At 39.5% G+C, this 13,093-nt stretch overlaps 1 protein-coding gene across 1 annotated transcript in view; it reads right to left on the bottom strand.

The window, feature by feature from the left end:
* The window catches only part of LOC139738610 (ankyrin-repeat and fibronectin type III domain-containing 1-like), a 68,997-nt gene that overhangs the window by 40,750 nt on the left and 15,154 nt on the right, over positions 1 to 13,093 (bottom strand). Inside the window, exons 2-5 of the mRNA XM_071649226.1 lie at positions 6,865 to 6,989; positions 4,829 to 4,968; positions 3,170 to 3,271; positions 304 to 530 (exon numbers count right to left, since the gene is read on the bottom strand). Of these exons, the coding sequence (XP_071505327.1) occupies positions 304 to 530; positions 3,170 to 3,271; positions 4,829 to 4,968; positions 6,865 to 6,989 (594 nt within the window). The remainder of the gene's footprint in view (positions 1 to 303; positions 531 to 3,169; positions 3,272 to 4,828; positions 4,969 to 6,864; positions 6,990 to 13,093) is intronic.

The following is a 13,093-nucleotide window of genomic DNA, read 5'->3' as shown; positions in this document are numbered from 1 at the left end:
ACCAGAAACTAGAGCACGCACTTTAGTGCGCGCATGAAAACCTAAAAAATGTGCAGCTTAAACTCCCAAGTTCATTGACCCTAACTACCAAAATATCGAAAATCCTTCATAAAATCCATAAAAAGTCTCTGGATCACTACCAAAATGTCATCATTTTTTCCTCGTATCATTCTCAACCACCCCTGCAAGTTTCATCTAAATCGGTTCCAAACTTTTTGAGTTATTTTGCACACGGAAAAACAAACGGTAACGAAACATAACCTCCCCCCTTGGCAGAGGTAAAAAAGAAAAAAAAAAGCATACCTTGTAAGTCACTGATGTACTTAGAAGACCGCCTGCCCTTGTCCTTGTCCGACCGGCCTCCGAGGCCCGTTGAGTCCACCTCGTTGGTGCTGGCGCCCCTCTTCTTGCCGGACAGACTCCGCTGGAGCTTGTTGGGGGCCAGAGGGGATGGCGGGATGGAGGAGGATTTGCTCTTGTCCCCGCCCGGCACCAGGCTCTCCATGCTATGGGCCTTGCGCACGTCTCCACTGGAGGAGGGGGCAAATATAAACAGGGGAAATATATAAACATATAAACATAAAAACATATATGCACCAATCATATGCTCACATACACGCAGGATATAACATACACCTACGTGAATATGTGAAATATATTAACATAGATGCCTAACCTTTTAGAAACATAAAAATAAATGTAAGTATTGATCATATGAATTACACAACATATTGAGCGTACAATTGCATAAGTACAGAAAATACATGGATTGTACATATGACTTAGGATTCACATTATACGAAAAAGTTTATTTGCTTTTATATTCTCTGATGGAAACATACAGGCATACAATCAAAATATATATATATATATATATATATATATATATATATATATATATATATATATATATATATATCTGTATATATATAAGGAAACATGGATTTCAATTGAAATTTGATCCAAAAGCAAATATAATCAGTGAGACATTAAATATATGAGCATATCTAAAGATGAGGTGAAATATTTTGCTTTCGTGAAATCACATCAAAACACATTTTCTATCAAACTGACTAAACTGTACAGATATGGATAAAATATCACCATTTCCTAGTGCTAGAGCTAATGTTTTTATGATGGTTTCTTGGTGATATAAAAAAAAAAAAAACAGCGACCCCAAACCTACAAATTCACACAAACACAAATGCATACATTGAAAGGATTAAGGTAATTTCTGACTGAAAGTATCAAGATTGTCACATTAATGATGCAGTAGAACGGCAGACGATGGTAAGGGACAAAAATGTCTTGACTTGACATAAATTGTCTTACTATTCTACAATTATGTACACACAGTGGATGGAACTCTACAAAGTAACTTCAAAAAGTTGAATACAACATGATGCTGAAAAGTTTGTCTTTGGATTAGTAAGTACAACGAACAAAACAAAACAATAAATGCAAGAAGAAATGAGCACACTTACTTGTGAATTTGTGAAGATTTACATCTCACTAATTTTATCTCAAACAAAATCTTTTAAGAATTGGTACAAAATACTTTATATCTCAACTGCGCTTAAATTGTAAATTGAGAGATTACATGGAAATAGCTTTTTATGTATGATTTTTTTTTCTGCCAGAAAGATATAGAAAAGAAATATACAGAAAATGACTATTCATCCTATAAGGGCATGAATGAAAAATATCAAAATGTCTTGATAATGACTACAAAATCATATCAGTATGCTCTCTCTCTCTCTCTCTCTCTCTGCCTTTTTACCCACTAGTTGGGACTGAATATGGAAAGAAATAACAAGCAAAGATAGATAACTTCCCAATTACCCACTTTGAAGAACAGAGATAAGAAGAATGCAAAACAAACTGAATATTAAGGAACATGCACACATATATAGCAAAACTCAGACTGAGTGACACATATATTAGTTCAGCTGGAGCTAATCATATCAAAACAGATTGCCAAATGCTCTGGAACCACGAGTCACCCTCAAAGATACAGACAGCAGATATCATCAAAAATAAACGTAGAGTAGAAACATCTAACAATCCAAACATTCAGCATTATAAAAAAAAAATGATGACAATAAGAATACATTAATAAAAGTTAAGCACACTATGTGACACATTAACTATTTATACTTCTTGATTAATAGAAGAAAGAAAATGAAGTAAAGTTTTGAGGACCTATTCGTGGAGGAGATGACATAATCTAAAACTTTTATTATCAATACCCATTCTGACCGATACACTGAAACTCGAAGCTGCCAATGACATTTGGCATCACTGCTGCAGTGATTGAGTTCTGTAACATTATATGATTTCACAGATCAGAAAAGGGGAAGACCTTTCAGAATCAAGGCTTCTTCCTGACTAATGCCACTTGGACCCCGCAGATTTAGTGCAACAAAGTCTTCCATGAAATGAGCCAAGCATCATATCAGGGGCGAGTTTGTGTCATCGTCTTGAACCGACGATCATGATGAGAGAGGGAAAAACACGTCATGGCTCTAATCTACCTCGGCCCAGCAGAATATCCCCGCCGATTTTTCTCTGATGTAATCCAGGTTCGAGTTGGGGGCAGGTTGGGCTTTAGGTTGTCTAGATTCATTAGGGTAGCAATTAATTCCCAAACTGGCAATACCATCAGAAATTATGTCCAAAGAGCACACAGAGGAGGAAGACGTTATGTGAGGTTAGACGGACTTTATCAAGCATTAGTACATAGCCACACTAATTTTGTATGCATATATATCGGAGGATGGGATGATGTTTTACTGTATTGCTAGATGACAAAGCAAAAGGTCATTAAAGCTGAGGGTCTCATGATTCCTTCTGCTTCTAACGAAATGACACTTGATGTAAAAGCGATACACAGATAAATCATCATGCATAAAGAAAAAAACAGAGGGAAATTGATGAAAACACAATGTAAAGAACAGCACATTTATGTAATCTACATATGCATCCTTCTAATGTGCATATGATGTAAACATCTGAAAAGGTTAGTCAGCTAATAGACCATGCAAGAGCAGACTTTCCCCCAAAGGCTCACAAAAATTTCACAAGAAAGCAAGAAATGATCACATGAAAACAAAGACCCCCAGCGGAGCCAGGGAAGAGGAGGATGTCATGGTGATGAGGGCGCTCTTACATGGACACTCTGCGCGGCACTTCGTGGTCGTCGGCGAGGAGCAGGCTCCACAGCATGTCGGGGATGGCATTGGCACCTGTGGCAACGTCAGACTCGTAGTCGCTGCACGCGGAGGGTACAACGTAACACAATAACACATGCATGCAATAACCTGCTACGTCAAGAACATACAATTTATACCTACCCACAATTCTCACCTCTCTATCCCTAATCTTCTCTACTCACAACCCAACAACATTCCTGAAAAAACAAAACCCTTTGTATCACTATAGAAACAAAAATAATATGTAACTGCAGTAACATACCTAGATACAAACACCTTCAAGAAGAAGAAGTCTTTGGATAATTTTGTCATTGCTGTCGCGTGACTCCAAATTAAAGCACGCTGCGTAAGTGTTCTGCATCTGTCTGTGAGCTTGCTGGCAGAAGTTTACAGTGCCTTTGCCGACGTGACAGACATCAAGAGCAAGCGTCCCTTTATAGATAGCCCTACCTTTTCCTGTCACGCCTTCCTACACTTATATCACTGTCTCTCCGCTATGCTAGCACTTTTTTGACCAATTCCTGTTTCATAATTAGAGCTTGATGATACTATACCAACTGCTCGACGACTTCCACAATAACACTGACATTCCTAAGATATCTTTTGTGTAGGCTGTTCAAATCTTTAACCTCCACGCCCACTTTCAAACCTGGCCTATCTTCGCGATAGACAGCATTGATATAAAGGAAGAGCACGTCAGTCTTATATGCATAACTGATTGAGCAACTCACAATTTTTTTGTTGCAAACTGTTTCCTGAGCCCTGCCTGACTTGTTTACCTGCAAATGAACTTGGTTCCGGAAAAAACCTCAAACTTAAATGTTTTATCAATACAAGGAAGCTCACATGCATCATCATGGTGCTTGCCGTCTTCCATCGAAAACTCAAAATATTTTGACAATCATTTCCCACAGCTAGTGTGGGTGTCACTTGAATATGCTGAACCACTTTAGCCTATCTAGAGCCTTAAGGACTCCAAATCTGCCTAATGTGCATGTACATGCATATACAAGCAAGCTCAGAAAGCAGATCTGCAAAACATCCCCCCTCAAAAAAAAAAGAATTAAGTAATACCCTGCTTACTTAATGTATAAAAACATATACATAACTGAACCAGTAAGTGACAGACACACAAACAAACAAAAAAATACATGCATATACATTAAGCACTGATCTCTGTTTCAGAACATTATTGAATCAAAGTAAATGCTTTTAACAGTGCTGCACAAAAATAACACCAAAACGTCCAACTGCAAGCATAATTGGTCATGCAATATTCAGCCTTGCTGTAAGGAGAAGAAAGAGGTCGACAAGGCAATGTGAAGCTCATGATGATACCATGCAAAATTCATGCTTACGAAAGAACAAAAAAATAAAATGACTAGTATGCTTTCTGTAAACAAGTGGACTCTTCCATTTTTGTCCCAGAGTTAAAAAAACAAACAAACCTTACCTTCTTTTGCTTCCCAAAGAATAAAGAAAGAAATAAAGGAGGAGATTAACCTCTCTGATGATTGCAATGGGAGAGAAGTTCACAGGGGATTGGAGTGAAACATTTATTAAGATTTCATGGTCCAATCCATTTAAAATGGGGGTCAGGAGAGACCATTTCTCACCTGTCCACACTGACAGATCGCTGCCTGCATGGGGGCTTCTCCCCTCGCTCACGCCGGTCACCCCTCTGGCTGAGTCGACGAGCCAGCTTGGCCAGGCCTCCATTGCTGCTGCTCGTCCTCACTCGCTCTGTTTCGGGCGTCTGAACCATGTGTGGGGGGAAAATGGGAAACCACAATTAAAGTACATGAATTGTTTCCGGGGGAAAACCATAAGAAAAGAACATTTCACACTTTGCAAAAAAATGTAAACATTCATTAATACATTTGTGTGCAGACGTTCTGAGCTAGGTAAGTGTCTGAAACCATACTAGGCATATGTGCACTGACATTGATATCACCGGAAATGCATGGAAAATATTGTGCTAATAAGAATAGTTCTACATATCCCTATTAAACCAATATATTTGGTTTGGTTTGGTTTATTTTCTATTTCTGAATTTTTCAAACATGGCACCGAGTGGATATGTAACTGAATACAGGGAACAATATATGCAATACACAGTGAATATGATTTAATGAAAAGAGAAACAAATACTGTATAATCATATGCCTTACAAGCAATGCTTAACATTTTCATGTAATCAAGCCATTAATCCCTTGCAAATGATAATTGAAAAATATGCAAGACAGCCCATCAGTTGCTATATATTTCATGGCAGCCTCTGGAAAAACAAAATATGTGAGCTTTAAGTAAATCAGGGAAATTATACAAGAAAATATGAGGATGAAGCAAGAGAAAATAGAAGAGAGAAGATATGAATGTGATATGAGAGGTTTCCGAGCCCAATTTTGTGTAGATTTGTCACAGACACTTTCCACAGTATTCAGGAAATTGCATATTTCAAAAAAGACGAAAAGAAATGATCAGGACACAACCGAGGCAAGAACTGTTGCATTACTGCCCTGCCAGCGGGGGTAACAGGGCTTAAGTCTGCCATCACCGCTAGTGAGTCGTTTCTAGTGTCTTGCTAATGGCATTTTGAGATGGTGGGTCCGTGGGGGTTAAACGTGGTAACATTGAGAGGGAAAACTCTGGCGATGGGGAGAAGGGTACACCGCACTCTCTACTTAATGGAGGTTAGCAACGGAGAGGCGTCATATATGATGACAGTGACAGAAAGAACTGCGTGTACACTACTCTCATGAATTTTCATGGGTCCCACTGTCTGCGAGAGTGGAAGTCACTTTGCATTTACAAAGATCAAATTCAGAAAGAAAAACTCCTACCCCATCCCCATCTCCCCTCCCCCCCCCCCCATACCACCATCGCCAAACATACAATGATGCTGATACCTTTTCACCTTTATGATGCAAATGGGGTGGATATCATGAAAGGAAAAACTAGTTTGCAAAGAAAAGTTTCTGTGATATGGTTGACAACGCTACACAGTTGCTAATATATCGTCTGTCTATCCATTAAAAAGAGAAAAAAAATTGTATTTGGTCTTTTATAGGGGAATTAAACTCAAATATACACATGAATTGAATGAGCGCAGCAATTTCAATAGAAAATATCAGCGAAGTTTGAGGAAAATTGGATGATCTGTTGAAAAGTTATGAATTTGAAAAGTTTCAGTACAGCCACTGCTGGATGAGAAGACATTAGTTTGTGACATCATGTATGGAAAATGACATAAAGAAAATATATACAGAATTCCACAAAATTTCATTAAAAAAAATGAAAAGTAGACATTTCCTTGGCTTTGTTAATAAATTAATATTTAAAGAGTAATATCATTCCACTTGCTTTCTGAAAGAGGAAAGTCAAGTTTTCCTTGATATTGCTAGAAAAGTGGAAATATGTTGAATTTCCAATACATTGTTTTCTATTCATAATGTCACAAAATATTGTAGTTTTCTCATTCAGTCATGGCTGCATCAAAACTTTATAAATTCATTTAAACTTTGAACAGATTTTCAGATTTCCCTCAAACTTTGCCGATGTGTTTTACTAATATCGTGGCATTCCCTCGACTCACATGTAGATTTGAGTTTCATTCGACTTTAAATTTGGTGGAAAAGTTAGCTGCTCTTACCGTGGGTCGAGGGGGAACGGGGTAGTACAGCTGGGATGACGTCTGAGCAAAGGGCGTGTCCTCCAGACAAGGGGTGTGTGGTAGGCACCCTTCCTCCTCCTCATCCTCCAATCTCCATGCTGCACCTGTACAACGATATAAAAAAAAGCCACTGATCACACAGAACTCTATCTAGACTTGTACCTTCGTGAGGTTCAATTAGTTATTCATCATTTGGCGTACTATCGATCATTACATCTTCATAAAAATTCTTTTTTCTTCTTCTTTCTTAATTAAGCAAAAGTCCATCACTTTCCTCTGAGAGCTACACCCATAAGAGAATATCAAAGTTCTTGCATTTTCATCACTTCCTAATTCCTAATTCAATTTCTAATGTATATTTGACAGAGTTCTATTTTGATACGGCATCAAGAGAATGAAACTGACGAAAAATTGCATAAGTATGCAAATGACGGGGAGGACACCAACTCCAGGAGGGGAGTTAGGCCGTAGATGGCATCAGTGAAGATGACCTCGTATCGAGGCCGATTAATGGATGGGTAATTATTCTGCCCAATCTTGTAACACCGCCATCAAATTCCAATGTATGTACGACATCCGACTCCACTCACAACAAATGATTTTTACACTTCAATCCCTCAGAACGCTGCTGCCTAACGACGTCTATGTGATGCCTCCCAGGCAACCACTACCAACGGTCCAATGAATCTTTTATCCCAGCCTTGGACGCTAATAACATTAGACAAATTAAAACCAGCTGAATGCCACTGGTCCATACTCTTGAATGAGGTAGAATCTATGGACCAACGCATTCTTTCCCCCACCAGGCTCCCGTTAATGGCATGCCACAGTTTAAGAGCTTGTAAATTGCCACTTTTTTTCACCAATATGGCCTTCATGAAATTAATTTCATTAGATGCAGACTCAAAAATTGTATCTTACATGACACGTGGAACAATAGTTTCAGACCAACCATCATGATTAGCTGAAAGACTGGAGTGCATTAAAGAAGTTTTATTCTTATCTTATCACATGGATAGAATACAACACACAAATAAAGAAGTACATGTAAGGGGTTCCCAAGTAATGGCATAGACGCACAAGGCATAAATACACCCATGACCATGGTAATACCCTTAGGAACAAACACATCAAATCACTCCATACTACACATTCTCACGACATATCAACACAGTGCCGACGCGCCTGGGAAGTGATCGTTGATTTTACACAGACGATCAAACAAATTTCACTGGTGTATCAGGCGTGTGGTAATGGAGGTTGGGTTACTTTTTCTACGGTTTTGGTGAGAATTAACTCTTAGTAACAGCAAGTATTAAGTATTCCTGTTGATTATGTATTTCACTTTTTCTTGGGCAGTTTGTTAGTCAAGATGTTGTAAAATGTCACCATTCTTTCCTGTGTTCAATATCTTATCTATTTACAGATCGCTATTCTTTCCGGAAAAAAAAGATTGTGAAACTATCACACAAAACCATCACAAAAAGCAATCATGATGTCATGCAAATTGCTGAAACAAGTATTCAAAGTGTATTCCTTGTTTCCAATTGTTATAATGTATTGCACTAGACAAACTCACTTTTGCCAATGAAAGATATATTTCCTTATCTTGCCTCTTTCGATGGTCAGGTATAATTCTTTAATTCAAAATTATGTCCAGTATTCCCACATCAACTCTGATATTCTGAAAAAGGAGTGATAATCTATTCAGCAGCGTAACTATGAGATGAGCTATACTTTCCTTATTCATGCCTTTCTCTTTTTTAAAAAAAAACTAGCACCTCTCCCCACCCCCCCCCCCCCCCCCCCCCCCCCCCACCAAAAAAGGAAAAAAGAAAAAAGGGGTTAACACCTCAAGTGAGAGAAATGCATGCATTTTCTCCATGTTGACCATGGTAAGATTTATAATTGTTATCCAGCCGCCCTCAAACCTCCGTAGATAGGCCAGGCCATCATTAATGATTAAAGATAAAACCGCGGCGATGGGGTGCACGCATTCGTCGCGGCGTCTCCCTTTTCTCGTGTGCGGAGAGCCATCAAAATCTCCAGGCGACACTATATCTTGCGGGGCCGTGGAACTCTCCCAACAAGATGAAGCACGAGCCGACAATTATCAATAGCGTAACGAGGGGCCTCGCCCGGGGGTTGGTCGAAATAGGGATGCACAGCTGGAAGCTCATCTAAGATAAACGCCATCTCCTTAACAGTATGATATCGCTCATTTCCAGTTTCCAAAGGCTGTGGGGGGGGGGGGGGGGGGAGGAAAAGGAAAGAGTTTGTTGTAGTAGAGTATCAGATGAATTTGTAATCCTTCTTTAATTGCCATCACAAATGGATCCTCTTGAGTGAACCTCAGGTCAAGTAGGACAAGGTCCTCTACTTCTATGCTGCAAAACAACTTAAGTATAATCCTCTAGGTATTAGTAAGAGAGGGGAAAAAGAGACAGTGTACAACAATAATAGCACCCAGTGTTTAGTAGACTGCCAGAATGCAAACATCAATCATACAAGTGACAGTTACAGTGACCCTTGCTTGTATTCCCCCCCCCCTCCAACAAATTTTAAACTACGGGTTCTATCATGGCAGACCAGGGGGGCGTTTCATCAACGAGTTCGTCGGAGTTTTCACCGACGAATTTGCTATCAGCCAATCAGACCAAGGATTTCATTAGCTTTTAACAGTTGTCAGTGTAAATCCTTGCGTCTGATTGGCTGATTGCAAATTCGTCGGTGAAAACCCCCGACGAACTTGTTGATGAAACGCCCCCCTGAGTAGAATTCACTTGACGGCCTTTAACCTGTCCGCACAACCAAATACGTCATAATATCACCTGACGGCTAATGCGGTTTAATCACCCGTGGTCGGTCAATGAGCGAAAGAGGGAGAGAGTTAATGAGTGCTTTGTTTGTTTCTCGCTGTGTCGTTTCAAGCTTCGTCGTGCGTTCTGCCCGGTGCTAGCTGGAATTAAGATGAAATGCTCCCCCCCCCCCCCCCCCCCCCCCCCATCGGTTGGAGGGCATCTTGCCCGTCTTCCAGAAAAAGTTGTTGCATCTTTCATGGGGTGTGAAAACGAGATGCGAGGGTTTGGCAGGGAAAGGTTGTGTGGCATCCAGAGAGCCGGGTGATGCATCAAAAATGCACCATTGCGTCACCTGAAGACAGGATTCTATCTCACGTCACAACAGGGATATTTTCATTATTAAGCCACAAACATCTTCTCTCTCTCTCTTTCTTCTCTCTATTTCTCTCTCTGCAACCCAACCTTGTCATCTATGCCTACTCCATCTATTCCTTTATTGATCTATGTACTTACCTAGATCTTCATATTAATCTATTTACCTATATCTGTCTTGTTATCTATATACCTTTTTTTTCTCTCTCCCTCATTTGCAAAGAATAACAAATATAACAAATACATCAAATACGTTATTCCTTATTGCCTTTATATCCCTTTAAATATTAGTCTATTACTGGTGGTAGTTTATTTACATACTTTTGGTTCTAAACTGCTATATTTATTTGGAAATAAGCAAATCATAATATATATCTATATGCATGTAGCAATTCAACACAGCTCTCTGTTTTTCTGTTTCTCTCATTTTATATCTCTTGCACTATATCTCTCTCAACTTTGTATCTAATCATACATGCCCTGATAAGCAGCAAGTTTTTGTTTTGTGTTTGTTTATTTATTAATTTGTTTGTTTTGTTTTGTTTGTTGTTGTTGCTGTGTTTGTTTGTTTGTTTTTAGGAAGGGAGAGGGGTAATTTGTGGGCACAGTAGGGAAAGGAAAGGCATTGCAATATCTATAGCCCCCCTTCTAGGTTTTGTGCTTTGACCATAAGCTGGCGAATCATTGTTACTAGGACGCCAGAGTTGCTCATCTCAGCGCTAGATCAAAACAACACCAACGACAGCATAAAAACACACGCAAAGAGAGTGAACGAGCTGCTCTGACGTGGGGTGTAGACATTCCACTTTCGCCCGTCGTCAATAGTTAACCATTTGGACCCCCCTCCCCAACCCCCCCCCCTTTCAGGCCAAGTAGGTAAGACATGGCCCCAGTACGGAGAGATCTTGCAAGCAGCTAGGCGCTGAGGCTGTATTAAGAGACATTCCAGAATAAATTGTTTGTATTTGCGTTGTTGTCCTCTGAGAGCTGTTGACAATCTGTGCTTGCCCCCATGTCCCAAAAATACCACACAGTTACACAAACACGCAAACAAACCTATGCAGGCGTGCACACACTCACACACACACGCAGACACACCCTAAAGAGCACAAACAAGGCCACTTGTGACGAAAATGGATTAAATATAAAACTGGCACAAACAAACAAGTGCATTTAAAGAAGAAGAAAAAAAAAAGATGAAGTGACCAATAACTGTGTGGTGTTAAGAATGCTATTTATGTCCAGGAAATGGGCCAACTGAAATAGAGGCAAGGGGTTGGACAGTGACGAAAACGGAAAAGTGAGCAACAATAGATCAAGGATTTGCCGATGGATGATATTGTGATTGCTCCCTAATTAAGTACTGCATCAAATCCTACATCAACAGACACGATGGAGAAACTTACACGGCGTAAAAAGGATTGTTGCCCTGCACAAACACCTGACCACAAATTCCTCAAATTCACAGAGCAGAGTAATGCATTACGATCACTAGATAATTACGCAGCAGACAAATTCCGCACTTACTGTATACTGTAGGCGTGAATATTTTTTGTGTGTGTGTGTAGAATCAAGACATCAACTACTAGAACATATGGCAAGTAAAAATATTTGCGTGCTTTTATTTTCACATTAGTTTTTGGTTGCCCCAAATGTGCAAAAATTGCAACATCATGAAAATTTCCACATTTACAGTACGACATACATATGTTCTGTAGGACTTTATTTTCACGAATTTCACAAGTCAAGTGCCATTTTGTGAAAAATGCAACACCGTAAAAATTTCCACTTTTAAACTACGACATATACTTTGTTGGGTTCTTATTTTTGTGAATTTCACAAGTTTGGTGCCATTCACAAATTTAACAGCACACAAGAATATCAGCTTTGATCCCAGCATGAATGCTATGTGCATGCGTACATATCTCCTTTCGTTACTATACTACCAAAATCGTGAATTTCACTACTCGCAAAATTGTTCGGAAGTCCTGATTCGCAAAGTAAAAATGCATATGAGAACAAGGTTACACATGCATTCTTCCCAAGAAAAAAAATAAACTTAACACATACAACTCCATTAACAGTCCCTTCTACATATCATATTTTCAACCTCATTCTTTGAACCCCCCCCCCCTAACAAGAAAAAAAAAAAAGAGAAATCTCTATGCATTATCTTAACAAAGTGGTTGGATATAAAAAAAGTAATAACAAACTTGGGTCACAATTCACAGCCTTCTTTAGTCCCACCCTCTTTTCTCCCACGTTGGTACTCACACATGGCTGTGCCTGGTGTCAAACAAATTTGCCTTACTAATGACAATCTTTGCTTGTGATGAACAATCTCATTAGGCGTACGCGACATCCTCTGTTGCTCATTTAGCCATGGCAGCCAGGCGTGGAGGGTAGATCGTCAGGAGCCGTGATGGTCAAGTGACCACTGGCCGACAATGAACCCAGCAACCTTTCTCTGCAATCTGGCCTAGTCCTTCAAAACAGACTTCTTTTTCCTTCTGATGAGTATATGAGTGTACGTACCAGTACAAACAAGAGAAGAAATTCAAAAGTCTACCATTGACGGCAGCCTGGCTGCATGAAAACCGGGTTTAAGAATATTAGCAACAATGGAAAAGCAGTACGACGACAACCCGAAATAGTGAAAGAAAGTGGTGGTCTGCCTTGTAATCACAACATTTACCAATTCCTTTCTTACTGAACTTGGGCCCATCATGTTCTGATTAGACAAGATTATACACAAGATTAATACCCTCAGGACTGCCAACTTGATAGAACGCCAAAGAGTTAATAAGTCTCCTCCATTTTCACTAAACGCTTCGCAAATCCATTCCTCGCAAGCAATCAACATGGCGCGCATGCCAAAATTTACATCAAATTCTTCCCTTCTACTTTACAGCAAATGAGACATTTCTCCTGCATTTTCTTGTTTCTTCCCTTGGTGGCCTCTTCCATTACACTCATAAATCACAAACATGTACAATTACCCCGCCGACTTTTACGCTCCGTGTGTCACAAATGAA

The sequence above is a fragment of the Diadema antillarum genome, unplaced genomic scaffold (genome assembly GCF_040938485.1).
Source record: "Diadema antillarum isolate AM-2024a unplaced genomic scaffold, OU_Dant_1.0 seq00000759_RagTag, whole genome shotgun sequence".
Taxonomy (NCBI): Eukaryota; Metazoa; Echinodermata; class Echinoidea; order Diadematoida; family Diadematidae; genus Diadema; species Diadema antillarum.
This window is presented reverse-complemented; position numbering and strand designations above follow the sequence as displayed.